At 33.4% G+C, this 25,246-nt stretch overlaps 1 protein-coding gene across 2 annotated transcripts in view; it reads right to left on the bottom strand.

Moving 5' to 3' along the window:
- Pu (GTP cyclohydrolase punch) overlaps positions 1–24,839 on the bottom strand; it is a 125,461-nt gene extending 100,622 nt beyond the window's left edge. Inside the window, exon 1 of one of the 2 annotated variants that reach the window (XM_085818273.1) lies at positions 24,467–24,839. In XM_085818273.1, the coding sequence (XP_085674399.1) occupies positions 24,467–24,761 (295 nt within the window). In that variant the 5' untranslated portion in view covers positions 24,762–24,839. The remainder of the gene's footprint in view (positions 1–24,466) is intronic. The other variant, XM_035353541.2, reaches the window with a different exon arrangement.
- Between the last annotated feature and the right edge of the window lie 407 nt (positions 24,840–25,246).

The raw sequence follows: 25,246 nt of genomic DNA, 5'->3' as shown, positions 1-25,246 counted from the left end.
TCGAATATTATAATAAAAATAGAATGATGTATAAAAGAAATTAAGCAAACAAAACAAATAGGAAACAGTTTTTCACAGACAGTTGAGTATTTCTCATTAAATTAATTAAGCTCTCACTTCGCGAGAAGGCAAAAATACATAAAAACTCAAAATATCTATATTAAAAATTACGAGTAAATCTTAAACACTTACTTCCTCGAAAAAAATCCAGAAAGGATTAAGCATGATTTAATTGGCAATAATAAATGAAGGCGCTATCTTTGTTGTTGCGAAGCTAAGTTTCTCTAGATTGGCAACAAATCCACTAGTCTGCTGTTTCAAATGTAAACATCAATGGCCGCGATCAAAAAGGCTTAGCGGCATTTAGACAACTTTAAAATTGTTGATAATTCTAAAAATATTGCATACAGATTTACTAAAGGCATAAAAACCTTAACCGGAAGATAAAAACAACATAATACAATAATTTTTAAAGCAAAAAATGTACAATTTACAAATATATAAGAGTAAAGAAACTGAGATCACTGAGCCGGGTAACAGAGTGGATATATATATATATAAATATTATATCAAGCAAGGTCGTAATTACAATACTGAATGACCAATTTGGTCTAGAAAACATCTTGCGCAATATGCTGCAAAATAAGTAAATTAGAAATTGTAGTAAGCTCGCCTAAAAGTTACCAGGAGCTGTTGCTCCAAAACGTTCAACACGTTTTAAAAAAATTAATACATATGAAAATCAAATCATTTAACATGTAAAACATTAAAAAACAAAATCAGATAAAAAAAGATAAAAAAGTAAGCGGAAAATGGTAAATTAGCCTAACTCGACTTCCAAACTGGCTTTTCAAGGGAAATTTTATTTGTTTGAACGTCGAATCAAGCTAACCCCATTACGCGTTTCGCCGAAACAGATAATTGAAACTTTTTCGCTACAAAATTTTTTAATTTAGACAAAGTGACTTGGAAAATTTTAATAGTCTCAATTCTCTGTTCCAATTTCCCGACGCGTCCGCACAAAATGACACATTAAGGTGTTAAAATATGTAAAAACTATTCCGATACATCTTAAATCTAGACTAAAATAAAAATAAAAATAAAAATAAAAATAAAAATAAAAACAAAAATAAATAGCGGTCTGCTATTTGTCCTAAATATACAAAAACATACGGGCTGGGCCTGCAAGCTTAAAGATTTAGTTTCAATTGTCTGTTTCGGCGAAACGCGTAATGGGGTTAGCTTGATTCGACGTTCAAACAAATAAAATTTCCCTTGAAAAGCCAGTTTGGAAGTCGAGTTAGGCTAATTTACCATTTTCCGCTTACTTTTTTATCTTTTTTTATCTGATTTTGTTTTTTAATGTTTTACATGTTAAATGGTTTGATTTTCATATGTATTAATTTTTTTAAAACGTGTTGAACTTTTTGGAGCAACAGCTCCTGGTAACTTTTAAGTGAGCTTACTACAATTTCTAATTTACTTATTTTGCAGCATATTGCGCAAGATGTTTTCTAGACTAAATTGGTCATTCAGTATTGTAATTACCACCTTGCTTGATATATTATTTCTTTTTCGCACCTATAAGCGCAAAAAGTGTCAGTAAGTTCTGATGTATTTAGTTTTTTAGGTTTTTAAGCTTTAGCTTATAAGTTGCCGGAAACTGTTTACAGTTCCACTTTCACGATAGGTTAGTCTTCCTCCCAAAAAACACTGTAAAGCAGGCTAGCTCCCTCTTTACTTTCAATCACTGGCTCAGATAAATAACATAGAAATAATTAAGTGAAGCAACCAGCTTTGAAAAACCTGTAAGGCTAATGCTACTCCGCCTCCTTCTACTTCAAGTAAAACACAATCACTTTGAAAGACTTACAATTGCATCTACCAAATTACCTGTAAAAAATGTTCTCTCACGTATATAGGTGAAACAAAAAACCCTCTCAACCTAAGAATTAATAACCATAGATCTCATATAAAAAAATTTAAAAATAAAAACAATAATAGCACCAAAGATTATCAGCTTACAGCAATTCTTGAACATTATAATTTACATAATTTTAATAACATAGAAATAAACGTGCTTGATATTGTTCCAAACACCAAACTTAGACTGTTTAAGGAATCGATTTACATACTTCAAAAAAAGTCACTTTATCCTTACGGACTGAATGCATATCTTAGTAATACCACCAATAGACAGCAAGAAATCTCTATATATGGACAATTCAAATTTTTTAGCACTACCACTACCAGAGGATCTAGAGGAGATGATACCAAAAACAAAATTTTTTTTTCATCACAAGATCTTAAATTAATTATTCACAATCTTAATTCCTACCTTGAACATAAAGAATTCGCAAAAAATGCCATAAAACTTCTTCATACATTTAAGAATACTACCTTATGGAATCTGATAAAAACAGTAAATCAACCTTCTCAATGCTTCAAAATAGTCAAGGATCTGATTATAGACTTCTGAAATTTTAAACTAAAGAACAGAAATTTTTTTCACAAAAAACTTTTTTGTACTATTCAGTTCAAACACCATTCTTACGATAAGTTAAAAATACCTAGCATTTTAAAAAAATTTCAGCACTTGCTTGCTGACCAACCACTTCAAATTAAACCCTGTTTTAAATCTGAAAAAACCTTAGGTCAACTAGTTATCAACCACCACGTTATACAAGATAATAGCAAATGTAATTGCCAATTGACTGTCTACAAAAAATATGTCGATCCTTTCCACCAACATGTTATTACTGGACATCTTAATATCATTGAAGATGTAGAAATACGTACCCTTTTGCAACTTGGCACCAAATTTCGTCCTACTTTCGGTATTAATAAACACGTCTGCCTCAAACAATTCAATAATGATCTTGATAAATTTATTATTTTAGCTAGTAATAGATCCAATTTACCCACTATAACTTTTCTTGAATGGAAAGCTGCACTTATTAAAGAATTTCAACGTTTGCTGTTCAAGTCACCTTTTTTCAACTCTTTACACAATAAAAAACGTCTAGAGGATCTAGTTCAAAAATTGCAAGATCACTTTATCATCACGAAGATTGACAAAGCAAGCAACAATTTTAGTGTTATTTGACAACAATTCTACTTCAACCTTCTGCATAAAGAGTTAAATAACACCTGCACTTACCAAAAAATCACTACCAGTACTAAGATTCTTCTCAATAAATTTAAAGCACTCCATAAAAGACTAAAAATACAACCCCAGAAATATAACAACAGGTTTGCCAATCTCTATGCCTTACCTAAATTTCATAAGTCTCCAATAAAATTCAGGTTTATAGTAGTACGAAAAGTTATCTCAAAGAAATAGATTATCTCTTTGCACAAAAACTTCGTATGATACGTGACCTAATTAATAACTATGATTTTGAGGGTCTGCATTGCAACTGGATGATCTCTAGTAACGAACTAGTTCTTAAATTATTAAAACTATGAATTCACTTAAAATAGACCATATCCAATGCTACGACTTTGAAAAACTCTTTACTTCTCTACCACTTGAAGAAATTTTTACAAGTTTACTAGCTCTTCCAGATTTATTTCCGCAAATTTCTACCATTCTCAGCAACGAAAAATGGCAACTATTCCTCTCCAGCGTGCTCTTCAATAATTTTATTCAATTTGACAATAGCATCTATAAACAAGTACAGGGAATCCCAATGGGCGGTAATTTTTCAAGCTCTGTCTGTGAATTATTCCTTTTTACAAAAGAATTGACCTATGTACGTTCACTCAGTACAGAAGAACGTATATTTTACCAACACATCTATAGATATATTGATGATGTCATTGCATTTAATAACTACAACAAAATAGAAGTAGCTAATATCTACCCTGCATGCTTAAAACTAAATAAAACAAATACAGAACAGCATAATGTAGTCTACCTTGATTTACATATTATAGATTACAATTTTATTAAAGTTTACGAAAAAAGAAGAGAATTTAATTTTTCCACACTTAAATTAACTAACTGGAATTCAAATATTTCCAAAAGAGTCATACTTAACACAATTTATTCACAGCTACTCAGAATAAAAAGAATCTGCAATACTGCGAAATACTTACAAGAAGAAATACTATACTTCGTAACTATTTTGAAAAGTAACCTAATTCCTCATAAAATAATTAAAAATACCCTAAAAAAAGCTGGCATTAGCCTTACCTATTTTTAGATTTTTTGAAGTAGATAATGATATTTTATGCCTAAAGCCCGAAGGACGGTTTAAGATGGATGACTGATTTAGAGAATCTAATGTAAAAATGTACAGATAATTCTTGTTTATTCATTCTCTTTCCTCCAAATTTTTAGCACTTTACTTTTAAATACTATTGTGTAAATAGTTTTAAATTTCTATAATGGCCAATTTTACTGCTTTTATTAACAAATCGGGCCTTTTCGTTTTTCATAATAGCTTGATCGCCCGCTAGCTTGAAGAATTACGACTTTTTTTAACAAATGACTGTTTTTTCCTTTTACTCTTGCTTTTGTGGCCAAGTTTTGTAGTTTTAGCTGAATTAGCCATTTTCACTTTCAGTCACAATTTTTTCTTCCAACTACATGTCAGACTATGATTGAATTGAATTGAAATCTTTTCACGTTTTTCCGACCCCCTTCGATAATAGGAGACGAGTTGCAGCTAAGGGACAATCATTTCGTATTGGCTGATGCCCACAGAACATCGCTCCCCCCTACATACGTCACACGACTGAAGTACACAGAAGGGAATTACAACTACTTTTCAACATAGTTTTAAGAGGGAGAGCTCTGCATCGCCACAGGTCAGTTTTTTGTTTCTTTTGTTACAACGTTTTCTTGGTCTTAGCAAGACCCACTTTGTTGGTTTTCATCTTAATTTGCTTTTATTTTAATTACAGATTTTCATTACAGATTTCTAAAATATATAAAATTATAAATCTTTAAGCTTGCAGGCCCAGCCCGTATGTTTTTGTATATTTAGGACTAATAGTAGACCCCTATTTATTTTTGTTTTTGTTTTTATTTTTATTTTTATTTTTATTTTAGTCTAGATTTAAGATGTATCGGAATAGTTTTTACATATTTTAACACCTTAATGTGTCATTTTGTGCGGACGCGTCGGGAAATTGGAACAGAGAATTGAGACTATTAAAATTTTCCAAGACACTGTAACGAAAGTTCTAGATCAAAGTCGAATCACTCATAATCCAAAGGACGAGATGCATGGCCTGGAGGGTTTTCCATAAATTTTAATTAAACTTAATATTTACATATATACAATGTAGGCTAAAATGCCTGAATCGAATATTTAATGCTCAAAAGGTAAGAACTGAATAGTTCCAGCTAAAATCTCAATCGAATTCTATTGCGTAGTGCATCGAAATTCTACCTTCAAGAAGAAGAATATTTTTTCAAGTCACGTGTTCAGAAGGGGAAAGGTCAAGTAAGCCAATAGATGGACTCCTAACGCCATCTCTTGGCGATATCAAAGAATATTCCTTAACACACTCCCCACCTGAACTCTGACAAGAGTTTATCTAACTCAGTTATACATACAATCAAGTACATAAATCACTATTCTATAAAAATATTAAAAAATACTAATTAGTCAAACACTTCAATTCCAATACAGGTATCAAATAATAAATGTTATAAATAATAAATGAACTAAATTTTAAAATATTTTCCACTTAACTGAACAAACTTAACTAAGGATATTCAATTTAATCATTAATAGACAAAAAAAGAAAAAAGCATAACTAAATCGTTAAAGTTCAAAATATCTAAAGTTCAAGAGGATATAGATGTTGAACAGTACGTTTTAAAGTCCCATTACCAGTTTTTAATTCGAATGATCGGACTTTACCATCACGTCCAGGAATAATTTTCATGATTCTACCAAGTTTCCATAAGAGTTTGTTTTTATTATCTCCTTCGACTAAAACAACATCTCCTACTTTTAGTTCTGGTTGAAGTTGCGGATTCTTCAAGAAATGGGCAGTTCTAAGATCTAATAAATATTGTTGCTTCCATTTCCACCACAACTGTTTTGACAGCAATTCTTGATAACGCTTTCTTTTTAACAGTGTTTCTCTTGTCGTTTCGCTACCGATGATTCTAGCAAAGATCAAAGGATACTTCAAATCAGTTTGTCCAATGCTTAAGAAGTGCATTGGAGTCAACGGTTGCGGCTCGTCATTGCCGTTGTAAACGTAACTTGGAGGTCGTGAATTAAGAACTGACTCCACTTCGACAAGTAGTGTAGACATTTCTTCGAAAGTCAACAATGCTTTTCCTACGATTTTTTTAAACATTCTTTAACAGATCTAAAAAGTCTCTCATAAAACCCTCCCCACCATGGGGCTCGTTCGATTATAAATTTCCAATGGATTCTTTCTTTGGCAATGAAATTCTTTAATTTGTCATCTTTTAAAACTTTTGAAAAATTCTCAAGTTCTTTCTTTGTCCTCTTAAAGGTCTTGGCGTTGTCAGAGTAGATGATTACGCAGTTTCCTCTTCTGCTCAGAAATCTGCGAAATGCAAGTAAAAAGGATTCTGTTGACATATCTGATACAAGTTCTAAGTGTACAGCTCGGGTTACTGCACAAACGAACAAAACAATATAGGATTTTCGAATGTCTTTAGAATTCTTTACGTGAACTGGTCCGGCGAAATCAATTCCACAGACTGCAAATGGAGGCGATTCTTGGATTCTATCCTTTGGTAAGGGTGCTGTCATCTGGTCTGATGGTTTAGCTAAATATTTTTGGCAAATTATACAACCTTTTAATGCTTTTTTGACTAACTGTCGTCCTTTAGGAATCCAGAAGCATGATCTGACTTTAGCTAAAGTCGCAGCAATTCCTCCATGCATTATCTTCTCATGTTCTTTGCATACAATCAGAATCGTTAGTCGAGAATTTTTAGGTAAGATTATTGGATGTTTATCTAGTGAGAAGTCAGAAAATTCCAGTCTTCCTCTCAACCTCATGATTTCCTTTTCATCAATGTAAGGAAGAAAATTATACAAAGGAGAATTTTTTCCAACTGAATTACCTTCTTTGAGGGATTTATATTCTTCGGCAAAAAACTTCTTTTACTCTGATCTTATCCAGAAATTTTCTGCTTCTTGTAACTCTTCAGCTGTGAGAGTTCCTTGAATGTCGCTAGTTTTTCTTAATTTTCTAATGAAACGTGTTGTGCAAGCAGTGACTCTTAACACCTTCTCTAATTTGCTATGTTTTGATATGTCGAAAAGATCATCTGCACTTTTTTCGATTGTACATTCAAGTTGATGTATATCACCGGATCTCTTTCGGTATTCCAGCTTGTTTTCATCTATTGTTTTTTTAATATCTAATCTTGGCCAAAGTTCGTGAGGGAGTTGAAGCCATTGGGGACCTTGCGTTTAAATGGCCTCATTTATTAACTTGGAAATCTTCGTTCCCCGAGATACGAGATCGGCAGGGTTGTCGACACCTGGGCAATAATGCCAATCTTGAGGTGAACTCTATTTTTGTATTTCTTCGACACGATTCCTGACAAAGGGTTTGAAGGCTTCAGGTTGTTTCTGGATCCAAAAATAAGTAATTGTTGAGTCTGTCCAAAAATAGCACGGAATTCTCAATTTCAGTGCTTTCAGAATATTGCTGACTAACTTAACTGATAACAATGCCCCCATTAATTCTAACCTCGGTAAAGTAAGGGATTTTAGTGGGGCTACCCTATTTTTAGAAGAGACAAAGGCCGTTTTGATTTCTTTATTTTCTGTCGTGAAACGTAAATATGCGACTGTACCATAGGCTTTGACGCTTGCATCTGAAAAGCAATGCAGTTCGAGATTTTCGACATTAATGTTCGAGTGCATGAAAAGGTAACGAGAGATGGAGAATTCAGCCATTTGAGGTAGCTCTTCACACCACTTTCTCCATTCAGAGGACAAATCTTCAGGTAACGGTTCATTCCAATCTATTTGTGACAACCAAATCTTCTGTATTAAGCACTTTATTCTAACAGTGAAAGGTCCTAAAATTCCAATCGGATCGAATATCCGACCCAACACTTGTAGAAGAAATCGTTTTGTTTCTATTGGTTTAGATGTGAAAGACAATAAGTTCCGAACATCAAAATACAGCAAGTCCTTTGAATTATCCCATGCCATACCTAAAGACTTTAAATGGGAAATTTTCTCTATTAAAATCTTCAGGATTTTCATCTGGAACGATACCCTTTTTTACCCACAATTCATGTAATTGTCTCGAGTTACTATGCCATTTGTGAAGCTGCATGCTTGCTTCCTTAAATATTTGGACCGATTCTAGACTCGTAGTTAATGCTTCATTGATCGTTGGTTGGCTTCCAATCACATCATCTACATATACGTTCTCATTCAAAAAGTTAACCGTTGTAGGATAAAGTTTATTATATTTTTTCAGATGATGTTTAATGGTAGCGGCTAATAGAAATGGACTACTATTTACTCCGAATAAAACTCTAGTGAACCTATATATGTCAGGAGAAATGGTTTCATCATTAGGGAAGTCGGAAAACAGAAACATGGTTGCGTCTCGATCTTTTTCATGTATGAGAATCTGTAAAAAGGCTTGTTTTATATCTGCGGTGAAGGCTATTAGATTATACCGAAATCTTAACAATATTTCGAATATTTCAGGGTATAAATTTGGCTCAACATGTAGACAGTCATTTAAAGAAATGGATCCTGGGGCATGCGATGATGCATCATAAACAATACGTAATTTACTTGTAGCTCGATCCTCGCGTATAACTTCCCTATGTGGCAAGTAAAACACGACATCCTCTTCATTTGAAATTTCTGAAACTGGTTCGATAATATTTTGTTTTAACTGATCTCTTAATACATTCCTGTACTCGGAAAATAGATTAGGATCTTTTTTAAATCGTATTCTAAGTCGATGAAATCTTTGTTCTGCGATTTCCCTATTATTATTTAGATTTGATGTGTCATGTTTCCAAGGCAATCTAACTTTATAGCGAGAATTTTCATATGTTATATTTGATTCGAAATATTCGACGACTTCATTTTCAGTTGAATTGAAGTTTTCTCTCTCATCAATAAGTCCTGAGTTTTCCAAGTCCCAAAATTTTGTTATTTGTTTGGAAATCAAATCTTCCCCTACAACTACATTGAAAGCTAAAGAGACATCCTCATCACCTTTTCGTCCATGTAGGCACCAGCCGAAAATAGTTTCCACTGCAACAAGATTTTTGCTTAAGCATTTAACGTGTCCCATTACTATGTTGTAATAATAATCTGCACCAATTAGAACGGCAATGGGTTTTTTACAGTCGGGAAAATCTGCGAGCAGCAAATTTTTTAATTGTCTGTTTTGCCTAATTTCTTCTGATTTAGGAGGAGGAATATCTGTACCTGATATATGATCAGTTACTAATAATTCAAGTTCTATTCTAGAATCGGGAGAACTTCTATGTTCTAAAGTTAATTTAACTACGTCATAATTTCTTTGGATGGGAGAAGTATTCCCAAAAGTGTAGACAGTCAATTTTTCTTTACTTATGACTTCGAGGTTTAACCTGTCCGCTAACTCGCGAGCACAAAAACTTTTCATACTTCCACTATCCAAGAGAAGTCTGGCAAACACCTTTTCCTTAGCTGTTTTAACTTTTATCATGCAAGTCTGTAAAAGAATTGTATTATTTGCATTATGTGAAACGGCCGAAACAATTTCTTCTTTCTGTTCCTTAGTTTGTGTATCATTTTTCGAAATTAATATACTATCCTTTATACCACTTGGTGTATTTTTAACTATCCAACTGGATTTAAAACATATGGCTTCTGAATGTTTACCTTTGCAAATTTTACAAACTTTAGTTTGGCGTTGCCGGCACTGTGAGATTTTGTGTTTAGAGGCCAAACAAAGAAAACAACGCGCTTGTTTTTTCAAAATATCTCTCTTCTCATTAACTGTAAGGCATAAACAGGACTCTGAGTCATGGTTTTGAAAACAAAAAATGCAGTTTCCATTTGATGACGCGGCTGCCATAAATTCATGTGTGGTGACAGTTTGTTTATGTTTCGGCGTCGATGGATATCTGTTAATACCTTTCATTTCCGGGTTTGACTTGCGTGGAAAGGATAACGAATTAATCTTTTCTCGCGATTCTATTTCTAATCGGAGAAAGTCTAGAAATTTGTTTAAATCATAGGTTGAAGGATTTTCAGTATTTGTACGATGAAATTCTAAAGTTATATCGTTCGGGACAATTTTCATCAAAATTGGAATAAACATGTTGGAATATGTTTCTGGTTTCACACCGAATGCTAAAAGGCTTCTGACTTGAACGTTAATTGTATCATAAAGTTTTCGCAATTTTGCCACTTCACTTGAACTTTGAACGGGATTTAAATTTAAGAGATTAGAAATGTGTGTATTGATAATAAGGTCACTTTGACCGAATCTATTTTTAAGAATGTCTATAGCAGAGTCATAATTAGCCTCTGAGATTGAGAGACCTTCTAAGGCTGATGCTGCGTTTCCACATAAATAAGTTCTCAAATAATTAAATTTTTCTGTCTTCGAAAGTGTAACATTGTCATGAATAGTGACCTTGAATGAATTCCAAAAATTCATCCAATCGTTATAATCTCCGGAAAATTTGCGAATTAACAGTTTGGGCAATTTCACATTGCCTTCAATCTGTCTTTTGGTTTCAACTTCTGTAGATGAATTATTTAAATCCGTGCTGATATTTTGAGTATTGTATTTCCTTAAATAACGGTTGATTTTAGACTTCGCTATTATTATTTTATCGTTATATTCCATAGAAGTGTTAATATCTGAATCTAATTTTGATTCATCTTCAATCAAATTTTGTATTTTTTCATTTAAATCATGTAGTTCAGTTTCTTTACTATTTAACAATTCCAAACAATTTTCTAACTCTTCTTGTTTTTCTTCTTTTAAATACTCATCTACATTTTTAATAATTTGAGTTACAGAAGCACGTATATGTGCTCGATTCTTAATTAGTGTCTTCTGTTCCATTTTAATAAATTATCAAAGGAGACTTACCGTGAGAAGTCTTCGCTTACAAAGCTAATCCAAAAGGCGAAAAACACAAATTTTCAAATTAATCAGATTCTTTTCTGGAGCCGATGCACCATTAACACTTTGTCTAAATTAAAAAAATTGGTAGCGAAAATGTTTCAATTGTCTGTTTCGGCGAAACGCGTAATGGGGTTAGCTTGATTCGACGTTCAAACAAATAAAATTTCCCTTGAAAAGCCAGTTTGGAAGTCGAGTTAGGCTAATTTACCATTTTCCGCTTAATTTTTTATCTTTTTTTTATCTGATTTTGTTTTTTAATGTTTTACATGTTAAATGGTTTGATTTTCATATGTATTAATTTTTTTAAAACGTGTTGAACTTTTTGGAGCAACAGCTCCTGGTAACTTTTAGGCGAGCTTACTACAATTTCTATATAAATATATTTATATACGTTTGGTGCGGTCGATTGCAACCAAAATAGGAGGTGCACATCTACATATTATAGCAGTCCTATATACAAAATTTCAACGTTCTGAGGCTACTCTTTTTGAGTTATGCGAGATACGTACGTACGCACGTACGTACATACGTTCGTACAGACGCCACGAAAAATTATCTTCAGAATTAATTTTAAAGCAGTTTTATAATTTTTTTTGGAGGAAAAGAGTATTTTATTCTGTCCTTACGTACAGATATCACGAAAAAACATCGTTAAATTGGATTCGATAGCGGTCAAAATGGATATTTTCGATGAAATATGCTGCCTGAAACTTTTCGCGATTACAATACTTCCTTTTTACTTCGTACAAGGAAGTAAAAATGGGTGAGAAAAAACTAAGACTATTTACAAACGTATAAAAGTAAAGAAACTGAGATCACTGAACCGGGTAACAAAGTGGATATATATATAATTATATATACATAGTTTGGCGCGGCCGATTGCAAACAAAATACGAGGTGGACATCTACATGTTATAGCAGTCCTATATACAAAATTTCAACTTTTATTCTGTTCTTACGTACAGATATCACGGAAAAACATCGTTAAATTGGATTCGATAGCAGTCAAAATGGATATTTTCGTTGAAATATGCTGCCTGAAACTTTTCGCTATTCCAATACTTCCTTTTTACTTCGTACAAGGAAGTAAAAAAGGGTGAGAAAAAACTAAGAAATTTTATAGTTTCAGTTATTATCGTTTGGCGAAACGCGCTGTAGGTATTAACTTGTTTTGAGTTTTGAGCTGCTTTTCTCTTGATAAATCCGGCTCAAACCTCGAATTGAGCTATTTACCATTTATTGCAATTTTTTGTACATACATATTTACTGTGTATTTGAAATGTATATAATTTTTACAAGAGTTCCTTTTTAAAATTTTTTGTGCGTTAAAATTTCTTAACTTTTTCTCACCCTTTTAGATTTTGAAGTCATCTCGATTTTTAATTTTAACATTTAGTTTTTACGAGATAGCTTTTACTACCTTAATATTGTTTCTAGTTGTTACATGATTTTACAATTTTGCTAAGGAAATATATAGTGTCAAATGTATTTTTTAGCATTAACTTTTTAACATTTCTCTTACTTATAAAATAAAAAAAATTTTTTTGCAGCTCAATGCGCAAAATTCTTGACCACTATATATTCATGTTGTCTTGATACTTTTATATATATATATACTATATAGATAGATTCTTCAGCAGTTACATTAGCAAAAAACAATTCGTTAAAAACATTTATTCAAAGTCTTTGCACTTTTAAATAGTGCTGTTAATAGCATGTGTGCACATCTGCTGAATTTACAAGTATAGAATCTGCCAACAGGACAAAGAGAAAGAAGTGGAAGGAAGTGAATAGATGTTTCGCTCCGAGACAACGAACATCGTGCTTTGGAGGCTCTATGAAAAGAAATTTCCAGTCTGAGACTCACTGAAGAATAAATATCATAAACTTTAAGAGATGAGAAATTTGTGCATTGCGAAATGCTTTTCTATATGTGTAAAGATCTGTAAATAAAATTTAATTAATTTATAAAATATTGAGAGGAACTGAATCAAGAATCACGCCACGATGGCATGGATGCTCACGAATATTCTAGTATCTCTAGTATCGTTACGGATATGAAAGATTCAAGGAAGAGAAAATTGGTACCAGAACATAGCATTCAATTAAATTTCCCAATGTAATTGCAGTAGTTTATTTGATTACAATAGGTTTTAAAAACAGTGATTTGTGTTTTTACTTCCTTGTACGAAGTAAAAAGGAAGTATTGTAATCACAAAAAGTTTCAGGCAGCATATTTCAACGAAAATATCCATTTTGACCGCTTTCGAATGCAATTTAACGATGTTTTTGCGTGATATCTGTACGTAAGGTAGAATAAAAGACTCTTTTCCTACAAAATATATATATATATATATATATATATATATATATATATAAAAAACTGCATTAAAATTAATTCTGAAGAGAATTTTTCGTGGCGTCTGTACGAACGTATGTACGTACGTATCTCGCATAACTCAAAAGCAAAACAATGAATTGAAGCATTTACAAACTCAGATTGGGTTGGTAATAAATCGACAAGAGCTTCAAGCGCGTTTACAAAGGTGTTCAAGCGCGTTTACAAAGGTGTTAAGGGTGTGTAATGCTTTACTATGGAAATATATTACAGATATTTTCAAGCAAATAGAACTATGTTGCCACATCTTTTAGTGAAGTAGAATATATTTCTGCATCTGTAGCTTCACTTGAAATTGTTACCTTAGCTAGTACGGCAGCTGATATAACATGAAAAGCCTTTGTGTTGTGATTTAAATTTAGAAAACTAGGGGTCAATTCATTTAAAAAGTTATGAAAATAGTAAGAAATCAAAGCATATTGATACCCGGTACCATTTCATTAAAGGTTTGAAAGATAAAGGAGTAATAAAAGCGGATTACGTACCAACTTCAAAAAAATGTTTCAGATATTTTGGCTAAACCCTTGCCCTTTGCAAAATTCGTAAATTTGAAAACATGTTCAATTTAAGAGCTTGAATGTTGAAGTTTGAAATATAATGCAATTTTAGAATTTAGTACTACATTTAAAATTAAGGAACAGAGGGTACTGAAAATTATTAACCTTACTACTTCTACCTTTTCTTTTTTATCCAATTGTATGTATCATTTGTTATACTGCGAGTATCATCTTCTGTATGAAATATAATTTTATTAAGAAAAACACCCTTATATATCTGACCTATATAAGGCTTTCTTATATATCTGACCAGAAGTTTTAAAACGCAGAATTAACGAAACGGTATTTTGCGTATAATAACATTTACATCAGGCAGAACTCTGTTTCTGTATTATTGATTTTTTAACAAAATTTTAATGATAATTCTTTGACCTCATTAAGTTTAATCTGCTGAAGATTTCACGGGTTTTCCCGAATAACATTTACTATATTTCATTACTTCCTTTCATATATTTTCTGCGTAAATTCTATTTCACTGAGCCATTTGCCACGGATTTGGCTTTTGAATTCGATGTCGTAAACCAACAATTAGTTCCGGGTTGATATTTTTCCACTGCTATAGTGAAAGTACTAGAATTATTTCTGAGAATTTTTAGCCCAAAGGGCATATTAGTCTCGAACTATGATTTCGCGTTTTTTCAACTTTCATTCAAATCTGTGGGCAAAATGTAAGATATTTATCTATTAAATCGAATCGGTTTGTTATTGATTAACAAACTAAGCTATTTGAAAGCAACAGATGCAGTTATGAATTTTATTATTTTTTTACTTTTTAATCTGATTGAGTTAAATAAAAATGCATTTAATTTATAATATATCTAATAAAAAACATTAAACATTTTTATAAAATTGAAATTGATATTTTTTTCACTTTTCAAATATATAGGAGGTACCAGAAATGGGCGCATCCCAACCCACCCAACCAAGCAAGTTAGTCTAATGGTCATAACAGGCCACGCAATATATAAGAGGTATAAATTTGCGAGCAAAGGTAAGAGAATTTGAAAATTATGTCTATTTTCATGAAAAGTATTGAACCAAAGATACCAATTATGCCGCCGAAGAATTATGCAGATATAAGTCGAATACGTAAGTGAGTGTACACGTACGTGTGTGGTGAGCTATGATTGTAGAGGGTATATAAGCGGACGAGGACTTTTCGGCGACTTGTGTGCTCGTACTTCTTCTCGACATTCACAGTGTTTCTCGAAACAGTTGGGTAAATTTTATAAAGATTCAGGTAAAATAAACAGCCACAAACGTATGGATGACGGAATGAGACGGAGAATTGTCGGTAGATTAGAGGCAGGCCAGTCACAATCGCAGGTGGCTACAGAACTCAATGTAACGACCACTGCCATCGGTATTGTGGATATAGTTTCAAGACACTAGGTCCATATCGAGAATACCCGGACAAGGTCGACCAAGATCCACAACAACAAATGAGGATCATTATTTGGCACTTTCAGGGCGGCGACACAGGAGTTCTACATGCGACATGCGACGGGGGACGTGGGCACCACCCCTTTACCGTCGGTTAATTGGTGTAGCGCCACGTCCACCAACATCTAGAGTTGAACCTTGAGTCTTTCAAAAGAGCAATTACATGGCCACACAAGGGCTATTAATATTTAGTATTACATTCTTGTTTGCTGGTTAACATATTCTATGGATAACGTGATTTACAGAGTTACATACTGACTTTGTCTCTCATTTCCGGCATACAATGCATATGCATTACCTGAATTACATTAATCTTACATTGCGTTGGATTACTTTTGTGTACAGTTACAGTTTTTAGCTGTACATTTCAATAAATATACCTACATTACTTGTAGATTGCATATAAATACAGTTTGCATGTACAGTTACATATGCCAATATTACATGTGCCTTGCGTTACATTATTTTTATATACATACATAGTCAGGCATGCCTGCTTCACATATTACTTAATTTTACCTACACTGCTTAACCTTAGGTTACATATACTTGCAGTTGCATATAGATACATGCAGATACATTCTGATTAATTTTTTAGATACAAATATTTACAAACATAATAGTCTTACAGGTTACTTACATTACATGTTATTTGGGTACTTATTGCATAATTTTCCAGTACAGGAAATAGGCATTCCAATACATACATTGCTTTGCGTTAGACATCCTATATCCCTTATTCATAATACAAAACATATATGTTACCCATGCATTTTTATAAGACATTTCTGCATTTATATTGCATTACTTTAAATTGCATAACTTACTTATACATAGCTTACTGATACACAAAAATATTTACATATATTACACTCCCTTACATTACTTTGCTTACAGATATATGCACTTTCATACATTCGTTATGCCTACATTATATATCGGTTCATTATATATGGTCTTACGGTATAATTTGCCGAAATTTATTTACACAGTACATGCACATTGTTAAATGCAACTGACTTTCCAGGTATGAATACAGGCAGTCTTTATACTGTGAGTTTCTAGTCTACATTATAGTTTCTTACAATTCACTTGAATGACAGTTTTCCTACATTGCAATACATGTCCTTTTTAAAATGCTTAAGTTGTTTTTACATGCTGGGTTGTTCTATGGCTGACACAAGTCTGTATCTAAGTCGGACAGTCTGTCCATCAACTGTACCAGCTTTTTAATAAAGTGCCGCTGTTTTATCATATATTTACAGAACGGCTGGCGATTTGTTTCAGGGAGATTGATATGCAGTCCTTCTGTTAATGGGCATGACATTAGATAGTGCTCTGGTGAGCCTGAGTCGCCGCATGCACATTGACTTGTGTTACTTATGCCACGCTTGAAGAAATATTCCGGGTAGGGCCCATGCCCGGAAATGAACCTTACCAACTGTGCGTTCGCTACATTTCAGCTAGTGTCCACATAGCCGATGAAGTAGTGGGTTCTTCTCCCTGTGGTGCTTTGGTCCCATTCGTTCTGCCACATGCCAGTAGCCCTTAGGCGTAGTGTCCTCTTTAAATACGAATGCGGCCATGGGATGATAATTGGTGCATCAGGCGGGTCAGTTGTTGCCTCTTTGGTGAGTTTGTCGGCAAGTTCATTGCCATAGTGGCCAACATGAGCCTTTATCCACTCTAATTTTGTGCGGTACTGGGGGTTACTTCTAAGATCTCTCTGGATTCCCTGTATAATCTCCGAGGGATGATCTGCATTCCAAATGGCATATAACGATGATAAGCTGTCCGTTTTAATGGTGACATGGCTATGCTGGTGCGAGTGCAGGTAGCGAATTGCTTGTGCAATTGCCACTGCTTCTCTTTGAAAGACACTGTTATGTTGTCTTAACTGTCCCTTCCATTTCTCGATTGCGTTGTCTTGTTTCGTGGCGACATAGGCGCATCCCACTCTTTCGTCCAATCTAGACCCGTCTGTATAGATGGTCATTTCCCTTGAGTGATGAGTTGCAGTGGGATTAATTGAGATAAGTATCCCTTTGTCTTTCTCTGCCGGGTGGACGTCAAGAGGGCAGAAGTTTGTTTCGTACTCATCCGGGTAGTGTGTTTCATCGTCAAAAGTAACTGCCTTCTTAAGTTGCAAAATGTGTTGGCGTGCTGCCTCCTCCTCAACCCGGATGTGCAGGGGAAGGAGACCAGCAAGTACGTTAATGGCATCGGTGGAGGTGGTACGGTAGGCTCGTGTGATTCCCAATGCGAATGGTCGTTGTATGCTGTTAAGATAAGCCTCACAGCTCTCACGTGAGCTTATGTTGCCAATGGAACCAATGTTTCGCGATCTACAGTTGTCCAAAGCTTTATAAGATAAGGCTGTATGACAGAAGACCCGTACTTTGCGTTCCGCTCATAAATTAAAATTAAAAAATAAAAAGCATATACATATTTCAATTTTTTCCTTATTAATGAATAGGTGAGAATTGAGAAAATTATGTAAAAATAAAAAATAATTGATTTATTTATTAGATAAAATAATTGAAACTCAAAAATTAATTATTTCAGGTTTAAAAACTCCAGCATCTGTTTCTGCATTTCTTTTTTTAAGACAAAAATAAATATAAAAGCCTCAAAATATTGAAAAATGCATTATCGTTTGAATAAAATCAGAATTAACATTCCAGGCTTTAAAACTAAAATAGTTTTTAACATATGACATAAATGTTTTGTTTTAATGAAGAATAAAAACTTATTTCATTACAAATAATGTTTCGAAAAATAGTGTACATTGTTGCTAGTGAACGATGCAAAAGATCTTCCGTTTATCTTATAATATAAAAGTTTTTCCGCATCAAAAATGCTGAGTGTCGGTGTGGTTGACTTAGCGCAGGCGAGCCCGGGGTATGTAAGCGCAGAAGAGGTACATGCAAACTAACGTAAGAGCCAGCACCCCCTAGATACACGAGTTAAGTCTAGGAAGTGCTGGTTGAGCGAGAGCGAGCCAGCTTTACTACCAGTTGTGTTGACTATCTTGATCACCAATTCCATAATATTGACCATAGTGACGAACGAGGCTGGCGTGCCGAATAGTCTCACTCGAAAGGCAAGAGTACAACCGTGGCCTTTGAGTAACCGTGTTATCTCGAAGGCCACGGTACAACTCGGCGCATTAAGCTACTTGTGTCTTTCAACCAGCTGCAGATCTCGCAGGTATTTTTGGCATCTACTTAATACACTGTTATAACTTTATTTTGCTATTTTTATTGTTATAAGACGAAACATATTTTTAGATGCCATTTATTTAATATGACTTCAAAGAAAAATGGAAGACGAAAATCGTGAATTTAAAGTTCAGTGGATCGAATCGTCAGCATTTATACAAAACTCAGACCTTCCTATTTGTCAAAAAACACTGTCACGTAATAAGAAATTAAATTTTAGAAATACTTTACGATTAAACACGCATAGTTTAAAAATAAAACTCCCGCTGGTGATGCGATGAAGAAAGCTGTTGAGTACAAGCTGTATTGTTAGTGAAGAGAGATAAACTATACACAGATGGTGAATACATTAAAAGTTGTTTTGTAAATTCATCCGAAGAGCTGTTTAAAAATTTCACTAGTTACCATTGTCTGTTAAATCAGTAAAAGATAGAAAAGTCAAGATGTCTTCAAATGTAACCAATCAGCAAAGATCTTAAATTAGTTTTAGCTTTCTCAACAGCTGTTGACAAATATCGGGACATTGACACAACGCAAGTTTCACTTTTTGTTCGATTCACTTCATCTACTGATCCTAAAGAACTACTTTTGGGATTTCTGCCACTGAAAGGTAAAAAATTTGGCAAGGATATTGCAGATGCTCTAATTGAAACTACAGAGAAGTATCATATTCCTACTAGATAGAATTGTTTCAATTTCAACAGATGGGGTAAAACGTATGACCGGGAAGAAAAGGTTTCGTTTCTATTAAATTAATCGAAAGATACTTGTTTATCATTGCGTCTTTCATCAAAGCGCTTTATGCGCAGACATTTCTAGAAGAAATTTGCGATATTATGAAATAGGAGATCTAGATTGTTAACACAATCGTAGCTAAAGCTATTTATCATCGCCATTTAAAGAATTTTTAGCTGAAATGTAGAGTTGAACGTGCAGATCTTCTGCTGCATGCGTTGGCTTTCAAGACGAAATGTTTGAAAACTTTTTTGCTTTGTTATTATTAGAAATTAAAACATTCCTCCTTGAGAGGAATGTTCACTATCTTGAATTAATAGGCGGTCAAGTGGATCCAAAAATTTAATTCATGGATATGTTACCTCTCATCCAAGTAATCTTAATCGTAAAATACAAGCGAAAGGAAGGAAACAATCATTTTTTATGTTGGAAGAAGTCATTTTATTCGAAAACAAATTAGCCATTTTAGTTCAAGATTTTGAAAGAGAAACACTGATTTCTTTTCCACGTTTGATGAAACATCGCCAAAAAATAATTCGATAATTGACACTGTTTCAAAACAACTGTTTTAAATATGAGAAAAGCTTTTCTACGGAGGTTTCAGAAGTTTGGAAATAGCATAGTGAAGTGAAGCCTTTGTTTAAAAAAAAAAAAAAAAAAAACTATCAGTGCTACGTAACATAATTGAATATTTCTTCCTTTAATACTGACTTTAGCGCTTTTGAAAGGCAGTGAAAGGCAGTTACTGGAGTTAAAAAAGAAAAATTTACGGAGCTTCAAATTAGAAAGGCCTTAATTCTCATATGGATAAATTGGTGAAACTTTAATGTGATCTTAATTCACAGCATAAATGGTCTGCTTTGGAAGACTTAGAGAAGGAAGATATAATAATATGTGTACTCATGCGAACAGTCTTTTTCAAGCATAAATCTTATCAAAAATAAATTGAGAAATCGCCTTATCGATAAGAACATAGAATCCTGCTTGAAATTAAAAACAGTGACATGTAATCCTGACAAATGCAATGCCATTGTTCAGATTAAATGCATATTTTCTCATATTTTTATTTTGATGTAACGTTTTTGGTCAGAAAAATAAAATAATTATTATTGAGATATCTGGTTTTATTTAATGTTAGTAGTTAGTTTAAATCGACTCAAATCAAGATCTTAAATTAAATATGATTCTTGAAAAGAAATTTGGCTCTTAAAAGAAATCTTAATCGTTGTAGAGAACGATACTAGCCAAAGATACTCAATGGTTATCTTTGGCTCTTTTGATGAATGAGTTTGCCAACCACTGGCCCACGATATAAAATGAAGTCTTGTTACATTACGCAAAGCCTTTTACAAGTGACATGTGAATTTGAATTTCTTTTTATGGACGATGCGCTTCCTACATCAAGCAGACCTGATGGATGAATTTCTTGAAGGCAATGGGTGAATCAATTGGCTAGCCAAATCTCTTAACTAGAACCTCACACAAGATAATTAAGGATACCACTGAAATAGCTACTGTGTAGAGACATTAAGTTTTTTTATGCTGAGAGACGTGAAAAATAAGCAATGCCCTCGCCGGAACTCGAACCACGGACCTCTCGAATACGCACCGAGCGTGCTGACCACTACACCACGAAGACACGCTAAGAAGGCGGGAGAAAAACCTTTTAACTGTACTGCGAAATTCTCTACTTAGATATATTACTCCCATGAAGATCATGTTCGCAGAACAATCGAATGTTCACTCCCAAAGTGAAATTAGCAACCTAAGTGTGAAGTTGCGTTGTGATGTAAGTGCATGAATTAGGTGAGATCATTTATTTCCCTGTCAACATAAAAACTCTAAATTTATTTCCTATTCTCTTTTTCTAAAATTTCTTTGTCTTCTGTTGCTCAATTCTATTTCTTTTAGATTTGATTTTCAGCCCGTATTTATCGATTTTATATTATGCACCAAGCCTGGCCAATAATTTATTCAATGTTATGTAGCAGGTTTTGAGAAATCAGTGCTTTTGTGCATCATCAATACTTTTACGTATTTTGGATACCAGTATACACTTTTTCCATCAATTCTGCCGTGGTATAGAAAACATAAGCTTAGAAACATATTAGCTAAAATTTGCTGCAATTTACCTATCCCTCTATTTGGGTGCAATAGCCACTTAAATTGCCTCGTGAAAAGTGAGTGTGTGTGTGTGGGGGGGATGTTGAAAGCGCGCCTGTCGTTCGTTTCATAGGACTTAAACTTCTTAAACTCTTTTCTCAAAGGGACTTTCGTTTTCACAGATTTTAAGTGTCTCCCATGCAGCAAAGAAAGACCCTGTATAGTTACAAACTTCCCTAAGTTTTTCAGGATTCGAACCCGAATCTAATAATCTAATAAGAACCGACTTTATTAGCCATTATACCGCCGAGGATGGTAGTTAAAAATTACTTTATCATAGTATTTTCTAGGTCCCTTCTGAAATAGGGTCTTTAATTTGCAGTTCAACAAAGAGTATCTAAAATGAGATAATAAATAATTTGAAGTAAGAAAATAATATAACCTTTTTAGTATTGTAATTAACATACGATTTGCTTTTAATTATTACATTTGTAAGAATTATAACTATTACGCTAACATTCTTGTGACTTTTCGCTCATACTATCTGAACCCATAATCTTAAAATCTTAAACATTTGTTCTGTTTCTCAATGGGAAGGGGGGGAGGAACTCTTTTTTTCTTCTCTTTTGGCTCGAGGCATGGGAGGGGGAATGGCGATTTTATCAAGATCTGATAGTGAGCTGTTTAACTTCTGTCAAAAAACCCATCAATTTTTCCTCTTATGTCAAGGAATGCTTGCAAAACATTAGTTATGTAACAGATAAAAGATTATTATTTGATTTCCAAGGAAATTTGATTTCTCTTCACAACAGTGATAACAGTTCACACTCGTTTGCTCTGTTCACTTTTTTTTTTTTTTTTTTTTTTTTTGTAAGTAGCTTACAGACAAAAAATACAATACTAAAGTAATATAAAAGCCACTTGCATTTTTTTTTTTTTTTTTTCTTCGCTCCATCTGAAATTTATATTTAAATCCAGTTAGCAGTTTTTTAGTCAGAGTTTAAGTCTTCAAGTCTGTGGTAAATATAATTGTATTTGTTTAAAAATATTACACTTTTGCTTGACTTCAAACAGAAGTTATCGTTAGTAAGACTGGTATTTAAAGAAAATAAAGTATCTTACGAATTTTAGAACTGCGAATGCTAATACAGTGAATTTTCATTGCTAGTTATTGGAATTAAATTAAAAACTTCACTCAAGTTTGAGGGAATGCAAACTAGTCTTTTGCTCGATAAAAGAGAATGTTCTTCCGATCCAAAAACAACAGCAGTTAACCTTGTTGCAATTATTTAATATTCATAGTTTTCTAAATGTAATAAAAATTATAACACTTTATTACAAAACAGTAAGAATTATGAAAGCTCGAAAGTTTATCAGACCAAACCAAAATTTACAGCTTCAAGAAAACCATAAAAGAGCGGGAAAGTGGTGATTCTTTTCTTTGAATGACAAATCGCAATGTAGAATAATTAGGCTAATTTCAGATCAAGAAATATGAAAAATAAACGATGTCCTCGCTGTGATTTGAACTCAAGATCGTCCGATACCAGCGGGATGAACTTCCAATTACAACCCGAAGGCGCGCGTCAAGGAAGGAGAAAATTATTTACATTGTTACTAGTTAGTAACTGACTATTTACATTGACCTACTTAGTAACTGAGGGGGAGGGGAAGGACCCAAAGGCCTAATTCTGGAGGTACCGAATTATCATTTATCCTATTTGAAGTTCGGGGTCACTTGTAGATTCTGTTAAGCTTTTGAAATACAGAAATAGGAAAAATTAGCAGTGCCCTAGCTGGAATTCGAGCTCCGGACCTTCCGATTGCCAGCCGGACATGCTTTCAATTACACAACGAAGACACTCGGTAAAGGACGAGAAACTTCGTCACAACATGAGTATATCTTTAACGTAGTTTAATAATTTATATATACGTACACACACATACACATATACAAATAAATAAATAAATATGTATGCATAATGAATATTACATAAAGACAAGATACATTTAAAGAATGTACTATATACTAAACATCATTATTAACAATTTTCGTTATTTTAAAGTTTAAGAAACTGATAAATGCTTCTTACATAGCATGCATCATTTAATTCTAGAGAAACTCATTTATGACCTCATTATTTTAAATAGTCTTTACAAAAAATAAGTTACTTATTGCGGTAAAAAATTTCCCATTCGTAATTTTGCAGTCATTAAGAATGAATAGAAATTTTGCGATAGTATATTTCCATCACGTCTTTTGCGTGAAGGCTCGTTATTGCTATAATGAGATTAGATAATACTCGTAGACCGGTGATGAAATAGATTTTTGAAGAGCTTAACTTTCTGGAAGAGGCTTTCTGCCTTATTTTACATCATTTTTTATTATGAAATGAAACAAAAATTATAAATTATATTATTATTATTAATTAAAAAAAATAAAAGAGAAATTGTATCTTATAAAACAAAAGTGTTTTGTATAAATATGTTAAATTCAGACTGTTTAATTTTTTTCATATAAAACGATATGAAAAATGATAAATTTACCCAAGTTTTTAAATTTTCTTCCGTATATTTGTGTTACTTTCACGTTGAAAAATATACCTACAAATTTTTGCTTGCCTGTTAAAATTAGTTTTGTATGGATTCCATAACATTTATTGGATTCAGTTTCATTATTATTGTATCTATAATAAGAAATAGAATCCAATGAATTCACACGGACACTGCTATTAAAGGTCTCTGTGATACTGTGGGCCCTCAGCCTGTGATCCCACTCCTTTTCTCATAAAAGTGCAAAATCCTATTCGGAGGATCTTCATCTTTTTAACATGAAAGTTTCAGCAAGCAATTAATCTTCCAATGTAGTTATTACTTAAGAAACTTACCTTCTAAAGTTTGCTCATATCCCTTGGTAAAGAAAAGAAATGCTTTGGCCGCTCTTTCCGGTGTTTTCAGCAGTCCTTGCCTATTGGGATCCTCACGGATTCCAGTCAGGAGTTGCCTATAAACTCGGGTCAGTTCGAGCACTTGTTGAGGCTCCGGCTCCTCGGGAGCTAGGTCGCGGTCGTAAGAACGAAATTTTGACAGTATTTTACGTCCATGACCATTGAATAACGATTCACCGTTTTGCTTTGCATGAGGAGTCTCAGAAACTCGCGCGAGAGTCGACTTCTCAGACATTTTAGCGCTACTGACAAGAGCGGAAGGTGAAAATCAACAGGCGCGCGTTCGGAGGATTTTTTTCCCGCTATTGCTGTCACGTCCGTGAGAGGGCGCTGATGTAACTATTCAGCAGGTTGTGAAAAGAGGTGTTATAAAATGAGCTGGTGAAAGTTGATATTTACCTGTTGCGTCATTTTATTGCTTTTTTGACGTCTATCTATGAATGAATAAATATTCTTTCTTTTTAGAGGACAACTTTATCGTCAACTCACGATTCAGTGTGTTTCATAACATCTAAAATTTATGAACGCGATAATTTTTTTTTAATTGCACTTTTTTTCAGAATTTTCGCTTCACGGAACCAAGATGATTTGCTGTTTAACCTGCCATACATTGCATTTAGCGACATTAAACTCGGAAATATCATGATTAACTAAAATGCGTCCTTTTAGGAAAATAAATTGTCGTCTTCTTGTAGGTCTGGTGCGTATTAATTATAGTGC

Source organism: Stegodyphus dumicola, chromosome 6 (assembly GCF_044657685.1).
Source record: "Stegodyphus dumicola isolate Sdum_Otavi_A_Nest chromosome 6, ASM4465768v1".
Lineage (NCBI taxonomy): Eukaryota > Metazoa > Arthropoda > Arachnida > Araneae > Eresidae > Stegodyphus > Stegodyphus dumicola.
This window is presented reverse-complemented; position numbering and strand designations above follow the sequence as displayed.